The sequence below is a fragment of the Macrobrachium nipponense genome, chromosome 24 (genome assembly GCF_015104395.2).
Source record: "Macrobrachium nipponense isolate FS-2020 chromosome 24, ASM1510439v2, whole genome shotgun sequence".
Classification (NCBI taxonomy): domain Eukaryota; kingdom Metazoa; phylum Arthropoda; class Malacostraca; order Decapoda; family Palaemonidae; genus Macrobrachium; species Macrobrachium nipponense.
In genome coordinates this window covers 63,876,152-63,898,839 of record NC_061091.1, presented here as the reverse complement: position 1 = coordinate 63,898,839, position 22,688 = coordinate 63,876,152, and the positions used below count along the sequence as shown (strand labels likewise).

The 22,688-nt window shown below is 42.8% G+C and overlaps 1 protein-coding gene across 1 annotated transcript in view; it reads right to left on the bottom strand.

The window, feature by feature from the left end:
* LOC135205686 (uncharacterized) overlaps positions 1 to 22,688 on the bottom strand; it is a gene marked incomplete in the record, with an annotated part of 452,407 nt that overhangs the window by 95,619 nt on the left and 334,100 nt on the right. Inside the window, 1 exon segment of the mRNA XM_064236602.1 lies at positions 10,695 to 10,758. Coding sequence (XP_064092672.1) covers positions 10,695 to 10,757 — 63 coding nt within the window.

The window sequence follows — 22,688 nt, the reverse complement described above, 5'->3', positions numbered from 1 at the left end:
TCCATATATAAAACTTTATGTAACGGCTAATTTTAAAATGGTGCAAACATTATCACAATCGCATGTATGATTTTTTTCGGAAGAATTACCGCGCGGACGTAAGGAAAAAGTTTTTTCATAAATTCATCATAAATCGAAATATTGTGCTAGAGACTTCCAATTTGTTGCAAAATTAAGGTAAATAGTTGAATATTACTACAATGTAAGCGTTTTAGCTTACAATTGCGTTTTTTGACCATTTCGGTAGAGTCAAAGTTGACCGAAGGTTGAAATTTTGGCACTTATCGTTATTTATATGGAAATATTTCAAAACTGATTAAGGTTACAATCATGACTATTTTTTTGTTGTATTCTAAATGAAATTGCGCACATTTTCATATATAATACTTCATGTAACGGATAATTTAAAACGATGCAAAAATTATGTCAAAGTGACGAAATAATTTTTGAGATGTGTCACTGATACATTTTAGTGCTATAAAAAAGAAATTCGCGCTTGTGCGCCTGTGTAACGATTGTAAACAAAACAACGCCTTGATCCGTGAACTCCCAGCATCCCCCAAGGTGCGTGATTCAAAGGTTTTCGGCTGGTAGGCCTATAAGTATTTTTCCGCGAATTTTTAAAAAACCTTTTTTGAGCCGACGTATGGTACGTCCATTCGGAAATCGGGGGAGATTTTGACTCGACGTTTAATACGTCCATTCGGCGTTTAAGGGTTAAGTTAATGTAGAAACATTTACATATCAGGCAAATTGCCCTTGACTAAACACTATCAAGAAGAAAGGCTAAAGCAGTCACCCCAATATGACAGCAAAAGTGCAAACAACAGAAAAAAGAAATTTACATAAACTCACCAATTATCTATACAATATAATTTCTTCAATACAAGTTAGAAGTAGTTAGGAGTCCCAAAACATTGATAAAAGTGAGATTTACAACCTTTTTCACATGCAATAATCAAGAATTGAATAGGATTCCCATCCAAAAAAGCTAACAAGATCAGAAATATAATTCAATAATAGTGTAACTTAGCTGTCATTAATTTATAGTTATTATTTGAGATTTTACATTTTTATGTTAGATATTTAAGTGTTGTATTCTTTTGTAATTAGCTTTTTGTCTCCTCACCAGTGGTTATCTTGGTGTATTATGTTGGCTAACGACTGTTTCATATTTTCAAGTTGTGTTGGTTACGTGGCTATGCTCCTTCGATATCCAAGGGATTGAGGTTTACTCTTGAAGGAGTTTGCCTCAGTGTGTTTCCGAGCCTCCAACCTTGAAGGGCGCTACTATTGCTGCTGGTTAGATATTTATTCCTCACCATATTGGAGAGCTACATTTGGACACTGTATATCCTATTGGATAACCTTACTCTGCAGCAAGGATATTATATTCTTCAATTTGTGTACTGCCCTTGGTTCAGTAAAAGCCAAGGGGACCTCTCTGTCCCAAGGTAATAACAGTTATACCTGTATTTATTTATTGAGATCATGGCCTTTGATCCTCTGCTGACGTCTTTAGTGGAACTTGTGAAAGCCTACCAACAACATAGTTTGGGATCAATTTTCCCTGCCACCCAGATTAAGCCTCCAGACATGGAGCTTGTAATTGTCCTCCAAGAGGAGACCTATAAAGTAGTTGGAGGAAGTTGTTAGGGATATTAGATTGTATTTGTTAGGGTATTCTTACTTATCTCTTACCTCCTCCTTTCTGGACCTTCTCCCCTTTTTGTATATGTGTGATGATGACCTGTCTTTAATTGTGTAATTTTTTTCTTTTGCAGGAAGTTAAGAGTGAGTGTTTTTCATTAGTTACTGTATTATTGAGGTTTAGGTGTTATTTGGGTCTGAAACTTATGTATTAAAATTAAGTATTTTTTTGTGGTATTTTCTTTGTCCCCTTGAATTGACTTTGCACTCTTATTGAAGTTGGATACTATTCCACCTTTTGGGGACTTAGTATGGTGTTTTGGTGAATACTACTTAATAAAAGTTTAGTGTTTTGTGTGGTGGTCGAACCAGCCATCACAATAGTCATAATTACCTTTATCATTATCAATTTATGGCAGAAATTCAATGTGCTTTTCCAAAGCAACATTCACTTCAGAGGGTGACATCCCTGCCTACACAAGTTGTCAGGCAACTCTTCTACAAGAAAGACATTCCAAAAGCAAACCAGTGGGTGAAAAGGACTCTTTAGCCTCGGTAGACAACTCTTCTAAGTGAGAAGGTTACTCTGAACACACTTTGTTCCCCAACCTTGAATTGTGCCTTAGCCAAGTACTGTGACATTCCATGCTCTTGGGATTGAATTCCTTGCTTGAGGGTATAATCATCAGCCTGTAAGACACATTAAGTTTCTGTGGCAACAGAGAATGAGCAAAGCCAGTCAACAAGGGACCACAAGTGGCTAACCAGGCGCTGAAGCCCCATAATGATCAACATGAGACTGATCACCAAGTGGGGCAAATCCAGAATCAAGGAAAGGGTGTAGTTCAGAAAATCACAGGGGTGCCAAGAGATCTCAATCTGGGGTGAACAAGGAAATGGCACCAGAGAACAGAAGACTCCGAAGGTAGCGCTGCTTCAATCAATATTGGTTGAAAAACACAAGGGCAAACCAAGAGCTATACTTGTGTCCAAGAGGAGGGGCTGAGACAAGGTACTGAGTATGCTCAATAAGGCCCGTGCATACCCAGCCATAACTGATCAGTCACCCACACGAAAAAAAACTGTCACGCTCACTGGAAGTCCTATGGAACTTACTGTGAGAAACCTTTGCCTCCCCTTTTAACTATGGGAAGGCAATGAAGACAATGAGGAAGTAACTGTAGTTGATGCTCTGAAGAATCTTCCACAGGAGAGAAGACTACTACTGGATGCTCTACATCCTTCACCAGCTCCTGGCAGCTGCAGCAACACCAGGTGACATAGTAAGGGCAGTAAGGAAAAGGGAAAGTGTACTGATCCTCCACCCTCTTGTCTAAAGTGGGGGGAGGTGGTTGGGAGGCATAGAGAAAGAAGTGGTATGCTTACTCATTAAAATTACTACATTTACAAAAAAAAAAAAAAAAAAAAAAAAAAATCCCAACAGCAGTAAATTTCCCACATGGCAGAAATCCACCTAAACAGAACGGTTGAAGGTTCACTACACTAAAGGCGCTGTTACAATAGTAATATTTCCATCAACTTTACAAAAAAATCTATGTCATTCTGTACCCTGGTTTTTGCACACGTTCTTCTTCGTACCGTGGTTGCTGTAGTCAAACCATGAAAACAAAGCCATTTGTAATAGTGGATCATAATGTTGTATGTTTAATATTGTTACATAGAACGGTGGAAGGGGGGTGAGGAAGGTCTTCGGGTTTGGTCCTGGTTAAAACGAAGTGAAAACGAAAGCATTCATTATAGACTAGTAAAGATCAGCCAGTTCAGGAAAGTTTCCCCAAGCCACATGGTGATTTCTTCATAATTTTTCCTTTTGAGACCTTTTTTCATAAAACTAACATGCTTATGGTCCCATAAGCATTGTCTCTTCCTCATATCTTCGACCAAAGACTGTTCTGATAACCTTGTCCACTGTGCCAAGCTCTCATCTTTCTTTTGATGGCATGAAATGCACATTCTGTGTGAGATGTAATAAAAAAATGACAACCTGCAAGACCGACTGAACGTGCCCCAACAAAGGAAGCTGAAGAGATTTGGGAAGCTGAAGAGATTTGGGATCCTGAAGAGATTTGGGATCCTGTGTAGCTCCCACTAAGGCTTCCAAGCAAGAAGAAGTGTAAGAAGACCGAGCCTGAGTCCTACTTTCAAATTGTTAAACCTACGAATGAGATCAACAACTTCCGAAAAGGAAGACAGAAACTCTTGCGTGTCTCCCTCGTCCTGCTCCTTCCCCACTAAAACTAATGGAAGGGTTGGCAGCCAAACAGCCCGAAACCCCAACTAACATGTCTGGGCTGGGTCCATGCGTTGGCTTCCGAGATGAACCCACTGTAACACTAGGAACATTACTTACCCCAACAGATGACTCATTAACGTGTCCGTGAATGGTCACGGGCGTGGCAGACGTATGAACGTGAGATGGAGGGGAGTCCCGAACACTCGAGATCGAAGGAGAATCCCCCAGAGTCGAACTCTTGGAAGCACCAGTGAGAGAGGCAGGCAACACTCCTGCTGCACCAACTCCAGGCTCACTACCTTCGACCTCTTGACAGGCGCCTTGCGATCCTTACGGCAACAAATAGGCCTTGGAGAAGAAGGAGTGCTTACATCATGTGCACGGGCAGGGAAGGTTGCAACATGCTCGCGATGTGCATGGACGGGGAGGTTGCAACACACTGGCAATGCGCACAGACAGAGGACGAAGCAGCCCTGCAGATTGCACAGGGGAAGGTACACTAACCCTGCCCGAAACACCAACACTCTCAAGAACACGTCCGCGTTGTTCCTCTCTCGTAGGCAAAGAAAGGGCAAAGTCCTTAGCCTTCCAACGCTTGATACGCCGACAGGGCATAGAGGGTGAAGAGGGAGAGGAAGACAGCACTGCTTTCTTATCCTATTGTTAAGACCGAAGGCTTGTTCGCATATGAACAATAAAGATGTAGCGGTGGGTTGAATACGATTGCTACCATTTTCAAAATTTGTGACGATGACACCAGAAAGTTGTCGTCAAAACATGAAGTCGACATCAAATTAAAAAGTTGACAGAAAATTCACTAGTGTGACAGCACCTTAACTCTTCACACTTCCTTGTATGGATAAAAAAACTCAAAAAACAAAAACACAAGTTGAATTTAACAATGACAAGGAATCCAGCGAGATATCCAAACTTAATGGCAGTCAAAGATTGTTGATAAAATGTTATTGTAATGATACAATAAAGTTTATTCATACTTACCTGGCAGATATATATATAGCTGTATTTTCCGAAGTCCGACAGAATTTTAAAAACTTACGACACACATAGTGGGAGTCAGGTGGTTAGTGCCCATTCCCGCCGCTGGGAGGCGGGTATCAGGAACCATTCCCATTTTCTATTCATACTTTTTATTTCCACTGTCTCCTGAGGGGAGGTGGGTGGGTACTTTGAATATATATATCTGCCAGGTAAGTATGAACAAACTTTACTGTATCATTACAATAACATTTTGTTCATGAAACTTACCTGTCAGATATATATATAGCTGAATCCCACCTTTGGTGGTGGGACGAGACAGAATAGAAGATTTTAGGAAACATATACATGCAGATAATTGATATCTTGGTTCCTTACCTGTTAGCATAGCTGACTTCGTGATTACTGTCACCCAAGTCTGCTTCTGCTTTACTAGAGTTGCCAGCGAGGTAGAGACCTATATAGCTGGTGCACTCCAGATGATCTGTCAACGGGGGCGTGACCACGATGTGACTAGACCATTGACCATACAATGAGGGCAACGAAGTAATAAACAACCACCTGGCCTAGTCTACCAAAGGTACCCCACTAGACTAGACTAAAGGAAGGGAGATCCACCCCAGGCGGTCGACCCCACAACCAAAAAACACACAATATTAAAAACTCACCTAACCACTAAAGGATAGGATGAGTGCTACCTCCTGCCCCCAAAACAGTGTCTGCAGCAACGTATGGTCCTAGCGAGTAGCAATGTTCGTATGTTGCTTTCACCTCCCGCAGGTAGTGTGAAGCGAACACTGAATTGCTTCGCCAATATGTGGCACTCAAAATGTCACTGAGTGCCATATTTTTGTGAAAAGCTACCGAGGTCGCGATAGCCCTCACCTCGTGGGCGCTCACTTTTAGAAGCTTCATGTCACTATCACTGCATGTGGCATGGGCTTCTTTAATAGTGTTCCTCAAGAAGAACGCCAGTGCGTTCTTCGACATGGGAAGATCTGGTTTCTTTACAGAGCACCACAAGTTATCAGAAAGGCCTCTGCAGTCCTTAGTTCTTTCTAAATAGAATTTGAGAGCCCTGACAGGGCACAGGACTCTCTCTGGTTCACGTCCCACGATCTCTGTCAAACCCTTGATTTCAAAAGTCTTCGGCCAAGGGTTGGAAGGGTTTTCGTTCTTTGCTAAGAACGTAGGGCTCAAAGAACATACAGCACTGTGATCCTTAAACCCAATATGTTTGCTTATAACCTGGATCTCGCTAACTCTCTTCGCCATCGCAAGAGCAGTTAGGAAAAGGGTCTTTCTCATCAGGTTCCTAAGCGAAGCTGAGTGGAGCGGTTCGAACTGGCTTGACATAAGGAACTTAAGAACCAAGTCTAAGTTCCACGATGGTACTTTAGGCTGAGGAACCTTCTAAGTCTCAAAAGATCTGAGGAGATCATGAAGGTCTCTGTTATTTGCCAAGTCCAGTCCTCTATGTCTGAAGACTACGGAAAGTAAGCTCCTGTAGCCCTTTGTCGTAGGTACCGCTAACTTCACTTCTTCCCTCAAGTAAAGAAGGAAGTCCGCTATCTGGCTCACAGAGGTCGAGGTGGAGGAAATGCCCTTCTTCCTGCATCAACTTCTGAAAACAGCCCACTTGGATTGGTACACTGCAATCGAGGAAGGTCTCCTTGCAGTGGCGATCGCCTTTGCCACAGGTCTTGAAAAACCCCTCGCTCTGGCCAACTTTGGATAGTCTGAACGCAGTCAGACTCAGAGCGGGGAGGTTTTTGTGGTACCTCTCAAAGTGGGGCTGTTTGAGTAGATCTTTCCTTAGGGGCAGAGTCCTCGGGAAGTCTATCAGGAAGGACATTACCTCTGTGAACCAGTCGGCCGCCGGCCAGAAGGGAGCGATGAGAGTCATCCTCGCTCCCTCTGATGCCGCGAATTTCCTCATTACCTCCCCTAGGATCTTGAACGGGGGAAAGGCATAAAGGTCTAGTCCTGACCAGTCCCAAAGAAGGGCATCTACTGCTACTGCTCCCGGGTCCAGAACCGGTGAGCAGTACATCGGAAGTCTCCTTGTTCTGGAAGTTGCGAATATGTCCACAAGAGGACATCCCCACAACTTCCACAGCCTCTGGCATACGTCCTGATGTAGGGTCCATTCCGTCGGCAGCAGCTGCCCTTGCCGACTGAGAAGGTCTGCTCAAACGTTTTGCACTCCTGATACAAACCTTGTCAGGATAGTGACGTCTTTTAACTTCGCCCACAACAGGATTTCCTTCGCAAGGACGAACAGAGACCAAGAGTGGGTTCCTCCCTGTTTCCTGAGGTATGCCAGGGCTGTGGTGTTGTCCGAGTTGATCTGCACCACTTTGTTGGAGACTTCTTCTTGAAAGAACTGGAGCGCAAGATGAATTGCTGCCAGTTCCTTGAGATTTATGTGCCAGGACACCTGTTCCCCTCTCCAGGTGCCTGACACTTCCTTCCCCCCTAGTGTTGCTCCCCACCCCGTGGAAGACGCGTCGGAGAACAACACTAGGTCGGGGTTCCGAAGCTTGAGCGAAAGTCCTTCTGCAAGCTTCCGCGGATCTGACCACCATCTTAGGTGTTCTTTCACCTCTTCTGTCAACAACAAGATCGCTTCTAGATCGTTCTCGCGCTTCCAGTTGTTCGACAGGAAGAATTGAAGTGGTCTGAGGTGCAACCTCCCTAGGGAAACAAACTTCTCCAGTGAGGAAATGGTCCCCAGCAGACTCATCCATTCCCTCACCAAGCATGTTTCCTTCCCCAGAAAGTTTGACACTTTGCTTAGGCATTGAAGTTGTCGCCCCTGGGACGGAAAAGCCCGAAAAGCCACTGAGTCCATCTGAATCCCCAGATAGACTAAGGATTGAGAAGGGGTCAGATGTGAATTTTCGAGGTTTACCAGAAGCCCCAGGGACTTCGCTAACGACAAGGTCGTGTGAAGGTCCTCCAGACACCGGTCTTTCGATGAGGCTCGAATAAGCCAGTCGTCCAAGTAGAGAGAGATCCTGATCTTCGCAAGATGGAGCCACCTCCCAACGTTCTTCATAGGGATGGTGAACACCATCGGCGCAGTGCTTAGACCAAAGCAGAGTGCCCTGAATTGGAATACCTTCCCCTTCAGGACAAACCGCAGGTACTTCCTTGACTGGGGATGGATGGGGACGTGAAAATATGCGTCCTGGAGGTCTAGTGACACCATCCAATCCCCCGGTCTTAAAGCTGCAAGCACCAACTGAGGTATCTCCATCTTGAACCTCTGCTTGATGACGAAGAGGTTTAGGCTGCTGACATCTAGGACGGGTCGCCACCCCCCTGACTGTTTCGGCACCAGGAACAGTCGGTTGTAAAAACCTGGAGAATCCAGGTCGAAAACCTGTTCCACAGCTTGTTTTACGATCATCTGATCGAGTAGATCGTAAAGCACTTGCTGCTTCTCCCCTCGATAAGAGGGAGACAAATCCCTGGGTGTCGAAGACAGCGGGGGTGACTTTAGGAACGGGATTCGGTAACCCTTTCTTACGATGTCCAACGACCAAGTGTCGGCACCTCTCTCTTCCCAGGCTTGAGCGAAAAGTTGAAGCCTGGCTCCTACCGGCGACTGAAGGACTTCCAAATCACTTTTTGCTCTTTGAAAGAGCGGGGGCTTTGCCTCTGGAAGTGCTTCTTCCTCGAGCGGCTGGTCTCGAGGAAGATCCACCCCGAAAGGGCTTTGACTTCTTAGCACTCGAGAGCCCTGAAGACGAAGGGCCCGCAGGTCTCCTAGATGATTGGGCTAGTAGATCTTGAGTTGCTTTCTCTTGAAGAATGGCAGCGATGTCCTTTACCATAGTCTGAGGGAAGAGATGGTCCGAAAAAGGAGCGAAGAGCAAATCCGCCTTTTGCGATGGCGAGACAGATTTTGCTGCGAAGTTACAGAACAGGGATCTCTTCTTTAAGAGCCCCGTGCAGAAATGAGCTGTCAACTCCTCTGAACCATCCCTGACGGCCTTGTCCATGCAAGACAATACACTGGACAGCTCCCCCAAGCTAATGGAATCAGAACTCCTAGACCTTGCATCTAGCACTCCGAGACACCAATCAAGAAAGTTGAAGACCTCTAACGTCCTGAAGAGGCCTTTAAGGTGAAAGTCCAATTCGTTAGGAGACCAGACGACTTTCGACGAGGACAGGAGGGACGTCCTTGAGGCATCTACGATGCTCCCAAAGTCCCCCTGTGCAGAAGCGGGAAGTCCAATACTGACGTCTTCTCCCGTCTCGTACCACATGCCTGCTTTCCCGCTAAGTCTTGAAGGCGGAAGAGCGAACGAGGTCTTTCCTGAAGCCTTCCTTCTCTCCATCCAGTCATGTACCTTGCGTAACGCTCTCTTCGTGGAAAGTGACCTCTTCATCTTCACAAAGCCCGAGACCTTGTTAGCTTTGGAGGAAGAAAGTTGAGAGGGAGGAGTGAGTGGAGCTTCAGGATAAAAGGTGTCCCCAAACTCAGATTGAAGAAGATGAGTCAGGACTTGGTAGTCTGTAGAGACAGGAGCTAACGGCTGCTCCTCGTCAGCTTCGACTGAAGCGTCACTAATTTCCTCTTCCGAAACAGGAGAAGTAGGAGGAAGTAAAGATGATACAAAAGTGGAACGTTGAGAAGTCGAAGGAACCGCTGACTCTTGAGCTGGAGAAGAAAAAGGAACTCTGAGCGTCTCCTTAGGACGCGAAGATACTTCTAAAAAGAGTGGGCGGCGATGAGGTACTGCTTCCGCATCTACCTGAGCGTCCGCTGGTGCAAGTCTGGCGTCCACTGGTGCGCGTTTGGTGTCCACTCTCACACGTCTGGCGTCCGCTGGGGCGCGCTTAGCGTCCACTGGCGCGCGTTTGACTTTCGCTGAAGTGCGCTCAGACCAAAAAACCAAAAAGGGATACTCAAGTAGCTATAGTTTCCAAAATCCAGACGGAGGTGCTGCAAACAGTTGTTTACAACACTGGTGACAGAAAAAATATGAATAGAAAATGGGAATGGTTCCTGATACCCGCCTCCCAGCGGCGGGAATGGGTACTAACCACCTGACTCCCACTACGTGTGTCGTAAGTTTTTAAAATTCTGTCGGACTTCGGAAAATACAGCTATATATATATCTGACAGGTAAGTTTCATGAACAAATTAAGCAATTAGTACAAGGAATAAATAGCAGCCAAAGAAAATGTGCTTGGAAAAAGCTGGTGAGTGAAGGGTATGTATTCTCAAACTCAGTCACCATAACCATAGTTGACTATACTTGGTGGAAAACTGGAACAAAAAAACTTTAACTTTTAATTTTGTTACCTGGTTCAATCATTTCCAGCTCAAACCGAAGGAAATTTCTATAAGAGCAACACTTTGTATTTCTGTAGGAACAAGCTAAGGCCCATCAGTGGAAGAAAATAATAATTAGTTTAGAATATTAAGTAAAAGTATAAACAGCAACCATACAAAAGGCAAAGAATGAGTCATTTGCATGGTCTTTTAACTAGAAGATTCAGGAGCAACCGTCCTGCCTACTTTTAGAGAGAAAGTTGAAAAAGAAGGTATATAAGCATCATTAACCAAGAGTAAAACCTTACTAACACTAGGGGCCAAAGAAAACAGAAACACTTCATGGGAGTGTCAAAGATAAATGCTCAGCTGGCAGCCAATTAGGGACTCCCAAAGTAACATTAAAGGCTATCCAGTTGCCATGAATAGTTATCAATGCTATGGCCTACACAATTAATTGGGGACATGCTACATTTTCCATACTGTTACACATTTATTTACCCTTTTTCCTCTATCATAGGATGCTTGGTTTGTCGTAGGTGTCCAAGATTTCCAGGGATCCATTCTGAAATGACACATGCATTATATTAATTTTCATACAATAATCTTTCTGATGCCTCTTGCAAAGATATAACTTCACATCCTCCCACTTACTCGGGAGGTAATTCTAACACCTGCAAAACGGTAATTTTAACATATTTCTCTTTTACTTTCAGAATATCCTACCTCAAAAACTTGCCACATGAGTATCGTGTCCAACAGTAAGCTCCAGTACTAAAACACTAGCATTCCCTTATTAAAGCATCACATGCTACCAGTCTGAAGAGGGCAAGCCCCCCTCCCCTTGATCTTACATAAAAGGATAAACCTTAACCTAACATAACTGAATGAGCTGTGTTCTGCACAACTTATCATCCTGGTCACACCCCTTGAAACTTGTATAAGGGGATATAGCTTTAGTATCCTACTTACAGTGACCATTTTAACAACTCTCTTAGCCCTGAGATTCTGATGAAGTCAAAAGGCATAAAACAAATTTCATCTCACACTTTTGATGATGGAAAATTATCTGGAAATATTGTTGGCATTGGAATATCTTGAACATTTACATGTAAGCATGATACAAAAAAAAGTTGAAAGGCAATTTTTATTAATTAGCTCTTTATTCCTGAAAAATAGATTGAGATCTCACAGATTGAGTGTTAGGAGATGGGATGAAAGAGGAGCGGGGCTTTCTGGAATGGCCAAAAAATCTATGAAAAATTTAGGCAAACAATGTACATGACAGAACATAGTGGAGAGACTCACAGAAGTGGGAAAGCTGAAGTGGGAATGCTGATATAAAAACATTCGTGATGATGATAATTTCACAATAAATGGAAAATTTAAATAGAGGATAGGCCAAAAATATTTCACATAAAACTAAACTCATATAAACTGGAAAGGAAATAAGATAAAAACACACTAAGGAAAGCAGCTATGAAAATGTTGCCAAAATGGTGAGGTAAGTCAATCTTATAAAAATTCAGAGATGGACTAGAAACAAATGAGAAGGCAATGTGGGAAAAACATTTTCTTTGTTGAAGGACCGACCTTAAACAATGCAGACCATTTCTGTCACCTTGGGGGCACACTAGACTGAAGCAAGAACAGCACTGGCTAAGTATAAATAAGTAATAAGAACTGTAGTAAGAAAGAGCATAGCAAAAGCCTTAATGAACCAGAAAGTTAAGTAAAAACTCCTATAATCAACAAGCAAAAACTCATGGCATGTATACTACTAAGGCTTGAAAAGGTGTCCATACTTCAATAAGCTAAGCTTCTTGGCTCAGGTGCTGTGGAAAAAATCATTACAAATGAGATAGCAGGATATTTTCTAGTGGATCCAGTTAGAAAATAGACTGAAATCTCAAAGAATGACATAGATTGGAATTGTGATGAGAGGAGGTAGACATAAGAGTAGCCAGACAATGAGAAGGAATGCCAAAAACATCAAGAAAAAAGGGCATAAATACCTAAACCAGATAGCACAAGACAAGAGGACAATAGAGAGAACCATTAACCAGTTATTAATACTATTCTCAGAGTTTGCTGAATATGTATGATCTTCAATTCCACTTACACTTTTGAGTACTAACCTCATTCTAGGAAGAGTATTGTAAATATTAATAAATTTATACAACTTGGAGTCTTTTACATGGATACAGTAGACCCACATATTTGCAGGAGATGGATACCAGACAACCACCCCCCCCCAACCCCCCCCCCCCCCCAGCGAATAGCTCAAATCTGCAAATACTTAAAACCCTTCTAAAAATGCTTAGAATTGCCTATTACAAATGCCTATTTTAATCATTAAAACAAAGAAAAATAAAAAATGTGTATACCTTATTTTTTAAAGTTTTATCACAAAAAGTGCAATTAGTCACAAAAATATGAAAATACAGTAATTTGTGAATATTTCTCAGTGAAAAATACAGCGAATAGGCGAATTTTCTGACAGTATTGTGTATACTATACAGTCCATAGAAAAATCTGCGAATAGGCGAGTCTGCGAATAGCAGGGGTCGACTGTATACCTTGGTGCAAGATGGTTTAGGGGTTCAAGTTTGATAAAAAGGTTACCTTTCAGAAAGATATGGGGTAAGGGAACCTCTCATTGACCTGATTGTCAACCCCATTTTTCTGTTCAGCAAACAGACAAATGTGGAGATGGTTAGCAATGGGATTCAGATAAAAGACTTCAGGTTTCCAGAGCAGGGCTTCACTTTTCACCTTATCCAGAGGGTCACCAGCACCACTGCTCAGGCAGAAAGTATAGAAGGCAGTCCCCGGTTATTGGCGGGGGTTCGGTCCCCGGGGGTGTGGCGAAAAGCAAAAACCGCCATTAACTGAAACTCTGTGATTTATGGGGCCATGATGGCGCTTATGGTGCTGATAACCGGTTATCGGGGCCATAAGCATCCTTATGGTGCCAATAACCGGAACTCGTCCCATTATGGCACCATAAATTGCCAATTTTATGGCACCCGGGATCGCTGATAACCGAGGACTGCCTTAGTAATAAATACACTGACAATTGTATGGGGTGGTTGGCTGGGAGAAGCATCTGGGGAGAGGAGGAGCTGAATTTGGAAGGCTAAGGGGCCCCTTTTCTGCACAGAGCTTTTGCAACTGCTACTGGCTTAATAGCATTAAACATCACTTAAATGCCATTTGGTATACCCCAGCAGAGCTGAGTTGGGAGGGTTGTACATCAATGTCTCAATCTGTGTGCATTTATGTATATAAGCATACAAAGTATGTGTGTATGTGTGTGTATACATACATGTACTATACACCCCCCCTCGGTGTCAGGGGGAAAGAGACGCCACTGGCGGAGGAATACACAAAGATGGACCCCGTGATGTAATCAACGGGGCTGACGTCGCAGCGGCAGACACTGGCGAAGCAGTACAAGATGGCCGACTGCTGCTATCCATGAAGACGAGGCCAGGAGGAGGGGGGATGCGAGCCTTCACAAAATGTGCTAGCAACCCTCTAAGGACGGGGTACCCCCTATCCCAAGCATCTTCCAAATCGCCGCCATTTTGGGCGCCTCCGACACTGGAATAGAAGAAAATGATGAAAAAACCTCACTTTTCTCGGGAACCGAAAAAGCTCCTGAGGAAGAGGGGGCTACATTACAAATATTACCCTGGCGACCTCCCAATACTTCCATCGACGAATCGATGGAAAAAAAGGAGGAGATGCAGGGACAACGCTACTATGGGGGTTGACTACTGCAGAAGACGAAACATCGGGAATAGGAGCAAAGCCCTCCCAAGTAGGAAGAGTCGAGCCTCTCCGATGTTCCCTCTTGCCATAAAACTTTCTCCACTGCTCCTTAGGCCAGGCCCGGCATTCCGTGCAAGGATTCGTAATATAGTACAAAAATTGGAACGACACCTACTGCATGTGATGTGAGGGTCGGTCTCTGCCGAAGCCAAAATACGAGAACAAGGAAAACCAGGAACTCCAGGGGACATACACTGACGCCGAGAAGGAGCAGAAGAAGCCATAATACCAGGTAAAACACACACACACACACTAGAAGAAACGAAACGGGCAATGAACCGGGAAAGGCCAAGAGAGGTAAACACAACTCTCGCCCAGGCGGTCAAGAAAAGACTGGTGTAGATGCGTGGCCCCTGACCACTCTTCACCCGATCTACGCACGTGTTGCCAGATATCACAAGATTCCTTGCTTTCATCTGCTTTTTAACCGGATCCAGCTAGGCACTAGAAATTATCCTATTGTTAAGACCGAAGGTTTTTTCGCGTATGAGCAAACAATTAACCCTTAAGAGCCGGACTAAAAAATCAGTATGTAGCACCCCATGTCAAGGAAACTTTGAGGCCAGCCAATTTAAGGAAAAAACACATCAATGCAAAGAGGAAGATGTGCAAATGCACAAGGTGAAAGAAAAAAAAAAATCTAAAATATTTTCCTTACTTTCTATGAAGTTGAAAAGACTACTTACAGGGCTTTGAGGGCCTCTTTTGCAAGACAATCGTAAATTTTACCAAGTTATATAGTTTCTAATAAATACATTTATTTTATCTTGCAAAATCAAAATTACAGCTCACAAAATATATTTCAGATAAGAAGTAAAATCAGTAACACATTCTGAGCATATTTGTTTTAAAATATTTATGTAAATTTACAGAGATCGAAGATGCAGTAATTTTTGGGGATTATAAATATCTTTTCTGATATTTCTTTGCAAAATTAAATTAAAACTGACATACCATCATTAAAAGACAAGAACTAAAACCATCAGCAACCCCTTGGATTATTTTTGAGCAAATTTATAAAAAGACATCTTGTGCAAGAGAGAGGCAGTACATGCTCCCTTCAAGTCAAGATCACAACTAATCCCTGAACTGCCTGTTTCCCTGATCTTGGATAGTCTACAAGTTGCCATTAGTAAATCTGTGGGCTATAGAAGTACATAATGGCACCTCTTTCCTCCCCAATTCCTTCAAATTATTAGAATGTAATACTGATGCTCGCCATGAGTGGGTCCGTGCACCACCCAAAACCGGTTAGTGCTACTCATATGAGGGGGTCTGTCCATTAGGGGTAAGCAGCATTTCAATCTTTTTGCTGTTGTTTGTTTACATGTAACCACTGAAATACTGTGTACAGTAATTTCTATAAGTCTCTCTCTCTCTCTCCCCCCAGACGTCAAAATGTAAAACGTAACAATTGGAGTTTTGCATCTCTCTCTCTCTCTCTCTCTCTCTCTCTCTCTCTCTCTCTCTCTCTCGCTCTCTTCTCTCTTCTCTCTCTCTCTCTCTCTCTCTCTCTCTCTCTCTCTCTCTCTCAGCATGTGTCACTTTGTTTTTTATATAAGTTGTTGTTAATATTCAAAGTATAAACTCTATTCACACTAAATAACAAGATAGGCAGTCCCCTGTTATATGTGGGGTTCCGTTCCCAGGGGTGTGCCAATAAGCCAAAACCACCATAACCGAAATTCAGTGGTTTATGGCGCCATAATGGGGCTTATAACTGGTTATCGGTGCCATTGGTTTATGGCGCTGATAACCAGTTATCGGTGCCATAAGCACCCTCATGGCGCCAATAACTGGAACTCGTTCCCATTATGGTACTAGACAAGCACCATAAAGCCAAATCACCAATAACAGTCTGCCAATAACTCGGGACTGCCTGTATCTCTTAATGGAGTGTAATTAATATATGTACACGTAATCCTTCAATTATCCAACGTACCTGGATACATGAACAGACATACTATAGAGACTTATTAGACCTTGTTTCCTGTTGAAACACTTACAATTTTTTTTATGTTACGCTTATTGTAGAGCAAATCAAACAATGCAAAAATGAAAAATGGCAAATGTGATATCACACTAAGATACACACAAAAATGCATACACAAAGTAAAGGTGGGAACGTTAACAATGATGAAATGCCACATGTAGATGTAAACGGCCACACATACACACAGGCATAAAAGTAAACCTTCCATGATATTATGAGGTGAAATGGAAAATAACAGGTTTTGAGATAAGAAAATTACATTTTTGGTAGTTGCCGTGAGTCCTCAAGGAGTTACCCTTCCATGGTCTATCAAGAGGTTCATGGCAACCAGACTAATGTAAAAAAAAAATTCTCTTTTACCTGGTCTTGTGTGGTAGTGATAAACATCATAACACATGATAGAGTACAAATGGACTTGATAGAGTACAAATGGACTCAGGATAAGAGAACACTTTCTCTTATCCTTAGTGAATGTTAAACCCAGGTTTAGCTACATCAAAACCTGCAAGAAGAAGAAGTGGGTATGTGCATAAATGCCATCATATTATTTACATACGACCAAAAACGGACCAAGAAGCTGTTCTTTCTGTTGGCAAATGCAGGATGATCCCTTGCCCAAATCCCATGATTTTTTTCAGGGAAGTGGGAGGATTTTGAGGACTCAACAGTGACTACCAAAAATAGGTTTTTCCTACATCAAAACCTGCTTTTTGATAGCGTAGTTGTTGTCATGTACTCAAGAAGCTTTACAAAGAAACTGACAGGTTACGAAAAGCTCTCAAGTTTTAATCCCAACAACCCAAAACAATTTTGGTCAAGGGTCAAGCCACAAGTTTCACGACACCAGCCTTTATTCCTTTAGGTTTGGTAACAAAGAACGAGAAACTAAGTGCGAACTTACGGTTTTAAGGGTGAAGTTCTGTGGTGACTTTATTAAGCATGCTGGATATGATTGCAGTATTGTCAAATTTTCCCAAGCGGTAGTTAGCATACATGCTAGTGCTGTAGTGCCTATGGGTCACAACTATCCATGCCACACAGTGTGGTCAAATTTGTTCGAGCTCATGGCAATAGTGTTGCTAGAGTAGCCTAGGAAAACAATGGACCTTCTGGGATGTTTGCTGTGACCTAAATGTAAACCTTAAGTGCTTGAACTAGGCATAATGTTTTGCCAGCTAAATCTAGCTTACTTAGAATATGAAATTTCCTTCTTAAAGGAATCTCATTCTCAGCCAGGAACAACAGGGCAGAGGACAATAATAATTGATGGTCAGCCGTTTGTGTGACTTATTGTCCCCCGTCTAAGAGAGACCAGTTCACTAATACAAGCTCCTAATGCTAATGCAATCAAGATTGCCTATTGTAGCTCGTGTTGTGGTTGTTTCAGTTCTGCTTATTTGAGGGGTTGATCAAAGTCTAAGCACCTTGTTCAGGTACCAAGTAACTGGAACCTTTCGAGAGCGGGTCTTTATAGTGCAAAGGTCCGCAGAAGGGAAGTGACATCAATACTAGTCAATCCTGAATTCATAAAACAATGGTTCCATTAATGCTGCCTTGTATGCCATGATTGTTGTAACTGTAAGGCATTTGTCTTCAATAGGGATGAGAAAACTTAAAATTGTTTACATAGAAATTCTGACTGGGCTCTCGGTATGGATATAATATGACAAATTTTTAACCAATTTGTATTTTTCATAACTAACGAACCCGAGGTCTTAACATTAGGATAATCCTAGCACCAAGCTGGAAACTGGTAGAATTAATAAAAAAAACCTGAGAGATCCAGGGACTATTGGCATCTGTACCAGGTCACGGGGTATTGTAGTTCCCAGAATGCCCTTGATGTCCCGTGACCTGTCAGATACTCTTCCAACCCAGTTTAGACTGTTAGAGGGGTGGTTAGTGGTGGGACTTATCTGTTTGTTAGTTATGAAAAATACAAATTAGTTAAAAATTTGTCATTTGTTCATATATGAAACAAACCTTCGGTCTTGACATTAGGATACACTTACTTATTGGTGGGAGGTAAGTCTCTATAGCCAACTGGGAGTTTGCCACTTTTATCCATTTCCGAATAGATGTATTCTAAGACAATGGACTACTAAGCTTTGAACCAAAGATATATGAGAATCTATTGGTTTCCCTCTCTGGGTGTTTCATACAATGCCATGGCTTATTGCATTACTAAAGGTAGAGAGCTATCCGTTCTCATAAACCACTCCTGTCCCTTGTACCTGGATCTATTATTACCCCACTCTTTTCCTATTATTGAGAGGAGTATGTTGCTACTGAAAGTATCCTATATGTATACTCTAGATTATCTTTACAGTATGGGTGTCCCCTTCACCTGCATCTAGTCCGTTCCAACTCATGATGGTAGTACTCTCCCTCATACTGCCCGTAGGTAAAGAAGTAGTTAGAAAAGTAGTAAAGAAGGAAGACCAGTCATCTCATTCTTTCTACTTTCGTACCTTCATCTTAGACTAGACACAAACTGACCTGCCAGGCATACTGGATGAGCTATACCACTTGTTGGGCAGCCACCACTGGACCCAAGGAAAAAGTGTCCAAGGATCTATGGGCAACATCTTTTAAATAAAAGGAAGTGAAAGTTGTTTGGCGTCGCCAAAAACCAGCTTTCAAAATCCTCTCCACAGACATATTTTTCTTGAATGACAAAGAAGCGCTCAAGCCCCTGATGTCATGAGCCCTAACTCTCTCCAGGCTATTTAACCCTCTGTCTCCTGTCATGCATGCATTCCTGATCATTTCTCTCAGCCAAAACAATATTGAGTTCCTGGTCACTTCCTTCTTGTTCCATCCTGTACTTACAAAAAGCCTTCGGTATCCCAGCCTGAGATGTCGCGTCTTCTTAAGTATGCTCTTAGTACTCTGACAGGGCATAGCAGCATTTCTTCGGGTCATTGTCCACAAATTCTCCCAGAGAAGGTATGGACAAGGAGTCAAATCTGCCATCCGCTACCGATGGGTTTTGAGTTTTGGCAACGAATTCTGGGACAAACTCAAAAACCAAAGACTTCCAACCTCTCAGATGCTTCACCACACATGACAGACCATGCAGCTCCCCCACCCTTTTGGTTGAGGCTAGAGCCAATAGGAAGACTGCCTTCAGGGTCAAGCTTCTATCTGTAGACTGTCTCAATAGCTCGTATGGGGGTTTTGTAAGACTACTCAGTACCATGGTCAAAACCCAATCTGGGGCTTTAGTTCCTTCGGGGAACAGGACTGCTCAAAACTCTTCATTAGCATAGCCATCTCCCATGAAGAAGTAAAGTCCACGCCTTCCATCCGCAGAACTGAAGCTAAAGCAGCCCTGTATCCCTTTACAGCTGATAGACATATGTCTTTCTGTCCTGAGATATATCAGAAAATCTGCTAACTGTTGAATAGTGGTTCTGAGTGGAGACAAGTTTCCTCTATGACACCAATCACAGTACACGGACCATTTTCCTTGGTAGACAGCTGCCGATGACCTTCTGATATTTCCTGCTATCTGTGTTGCATCCAAGAACAGCAAGAGGTCCAGAGAGGGTTGCTGAAAGGGAACTCCCACTGTCAAATTGTTGTCCTGCACCCACCACAGTAGGTCTTTCCTCATCTCTGTCGACAAAGGAATTTGCTCATATGGGTGATCTACCGTTGGCGACCAAAACGCCTTCATCCTCCATTGCAATGATTGAAGGTGTAGTCTCCCGTGTGGTACCAGCTTCTCCAAGGAACTTAGAATCCCCAGGACTACTTGCCACTGTTTTGCTGGCTGTGTTTGCTTTTCCAGAAAGGCATTACCACTTGTTTGCATTTCTCTACCCTCTGGTCTACTTGGAACACTTTGACTTTTACTGTGTCTATAATCATATCCAGATACACCAGCTGTTGACTTGGATCCAACTTTGACTTCTCCTGATTTATCACAATGCCTAGGCTGTGACAAAACTGCAGAGGGGTATCCCTGTCCCGAAGTAATTTTTCTCTGGACTTTGCTATCACCAGCCAGTCGTCTAGGTATCTATATTAGCCTGATCCCCTGAGCATGTGCCCTGTCAACACGAGAGTGAATACTCTTGTAAAAACTTTCTCTGCAAGACTGAAGCGGAGAAATTTCCTGGAAGACTGATGGACAGGGATCTGAAAGTATGCGTCCTTCAAGTCTATTGTCAGCATAAAGTCCTTGTCCCTGACTGCTGCTAGAACTGTCTTTGGGGTCTCCATTCTGAATCTGGTTTTCCTTATAAATAGATTCAATGTTGACAGCTCTATCACTGTCCTCCAATCTCCGTTGGCTTTGGGGACAAGGAAAATACAGCTGTAAAACCCCTTTGATGGAAGCAATACTTGTTCTACAGCTCCCTTCTCCATCATCTTCTTCACTTCCTCTTGCAGAATAAGAGCTTTCCGAGATTCCTGAGCATAGGAGAGGTGTGGTAATGGTTGTTCTGTCAGGGGTGGGGTCACTTCGAATGGAATAAAATATCGACTCTGAGAACATCCACCACCCACTGCTCCACTCCAAATTCCTGCCACACCCTCCAATAATTTGCCAGGCAACCCCCCACTAGTGTGGCCGAGTGATGAGAGGCACCCATCCTATCATCTCAAACCTCTCCCCCGCCCCTAATACCCCTTCCTCTGTTGGGTCTATTGTGAAAGGGCCGATGAGCTAACTTCTTTGGGGAAGAGGGTCTCGTTGATCTATTAGAGATGTTATGTCTAACTTGTTTCTTTTGAGGTAATTGCTGATGTCATACCTCATTAGAATTAGCCTGGCTTCCAGATGTTTTCCTAACTGCCTGCTGGACTAATCTGTCATTAGTATCCATCCTTCTTCTATCTATAGCAGTTTCCAGTATACCCTTTGGGAACAGCAATTTCAACTCTAGGATATCCCCATTCCGCATTGCTAACAGGGAATCCAAGTCAATAGTGTGGCTTAATCTAGCCAAAACTGCATCTCTCCTCATCAACAGGATATTAGCCCATACATTGGCACTCAAATTCATCAAGTACGTAATCACTTTGGAACCTGATAGGAGCAATCTGAAAAATTGTCTCATCCACTAATTTTCTTGTTGCTTCTGAAGATGCAATTTTTTGCTACTGCTGGTGACCATAGGTCTAACCAAGAAGCAGTCTGAAAGATAGAAGCCGCCGTTGCTTCCAATGTAGCAGCCTCCTGACAAGTCATCGACGGGCATTCCATCTTAACTTGATCCAACGTTAATCCAGGTTTTAACCTTACCACATCTGGGTTCATTTGTCTTGATAGTAAAGGAACCATAGGTGTCGCATAATATTTCCTGTTTCATCAATGGTGGGGAAATAAACTTACATTATCAAATGACCTATTTGATCTTAACGAATTATCCCTTCCAGCAATCCGTGCATTGACATGCTGTAAAACTGACTGCATGACTTGAGCAAGGTAATTTCATACAACACCTTCGTATACTTTTCCAGTCCAAATACCATATCGATTCCTGGAGAAATTATACTGGCAGGTGTCTCCGGACTCCTTGAAAGGTTACTGAATTGACAAATCAAATCAACCACCTCCGCATACAAAGCCAGAAACTCCTGGTTTTCCCCTTCCTCCGGTTCCAACGTATATTGTGTTTGGCCACAGAAGCTAGTTCACTTTTATCCTCTGACAAACGTTCGGGTGCGTTATGGCTGTCCAACCCTACAACCGCGGCATCTTTGATCTCTGATGGCCAACGTTGGATCGATCTTGAATAGTCAGTAGGAGAACACGACCGCCTAACTGCTTCTCTACTCGCAGATCTAGAGCAAGAACTCCGTCTATACTGATGGAGTCAACAACCACAAAGTGACACTCAACTAGAGTGTCGACGTTCACCTAAGACTCCATACCCGTTCATAAAGCTCTTTGAACGCAAAGGGGAGGGGGAGGTGATGGATTATCACAATTATTTACTGGTATGTGTGATTATTATTATCAGTAATATGTACTGTATTTCTGATACACATTTAACATTGTGTTAGGAATACGTATATACAATTATTCATGTTTATTGGAGCATAGGGAATATTATGTAGCATTTATATCATTATATGTGGCACGCTATTCATATTATCTTTATCTGGTATTACTGCAATTAGTCTACACCATAGCCCGCCAATGTTCACAGCTCCTCCAGTGTATTACTTTTATATTGATCATTTTCACCTATTATATGGCTTAAGGATTTACGCAAGTGTTTCAGTGAAGCCCTATATTAACTATCTACTGAAAGATGACAAAGATATACCTCCAAGATGAAGGTTCTCCTGAAACCAAGCTAATTTCCTCTCTATCTCTATTAATATTATTCAAGGTCATTTGACTAACATCTCCGACGGCCGTCGGGGAAGTTGACCTTGATCTCTCATTGAGGCGAACAACGCGTTCCATCAGAGTATCAGGAGAGGTTACCAACTCTTTATTATTTGACCTTTTAATAGGAACTTTCTCATCCTTCCTTCTTATTTTAAAAGGTCTTACGGGAGAAACTGGTATATGTTCTCCGTTCTTCATTGAATGCTGCCCACTCACTGTTGATTTCACCAATGGCAGTGGAGTCTCTGCTAAACACTTTGTCCTCACCGCTGGCATCTCCGCAGCGGTCACCATTCCAGTGACGGTCGAT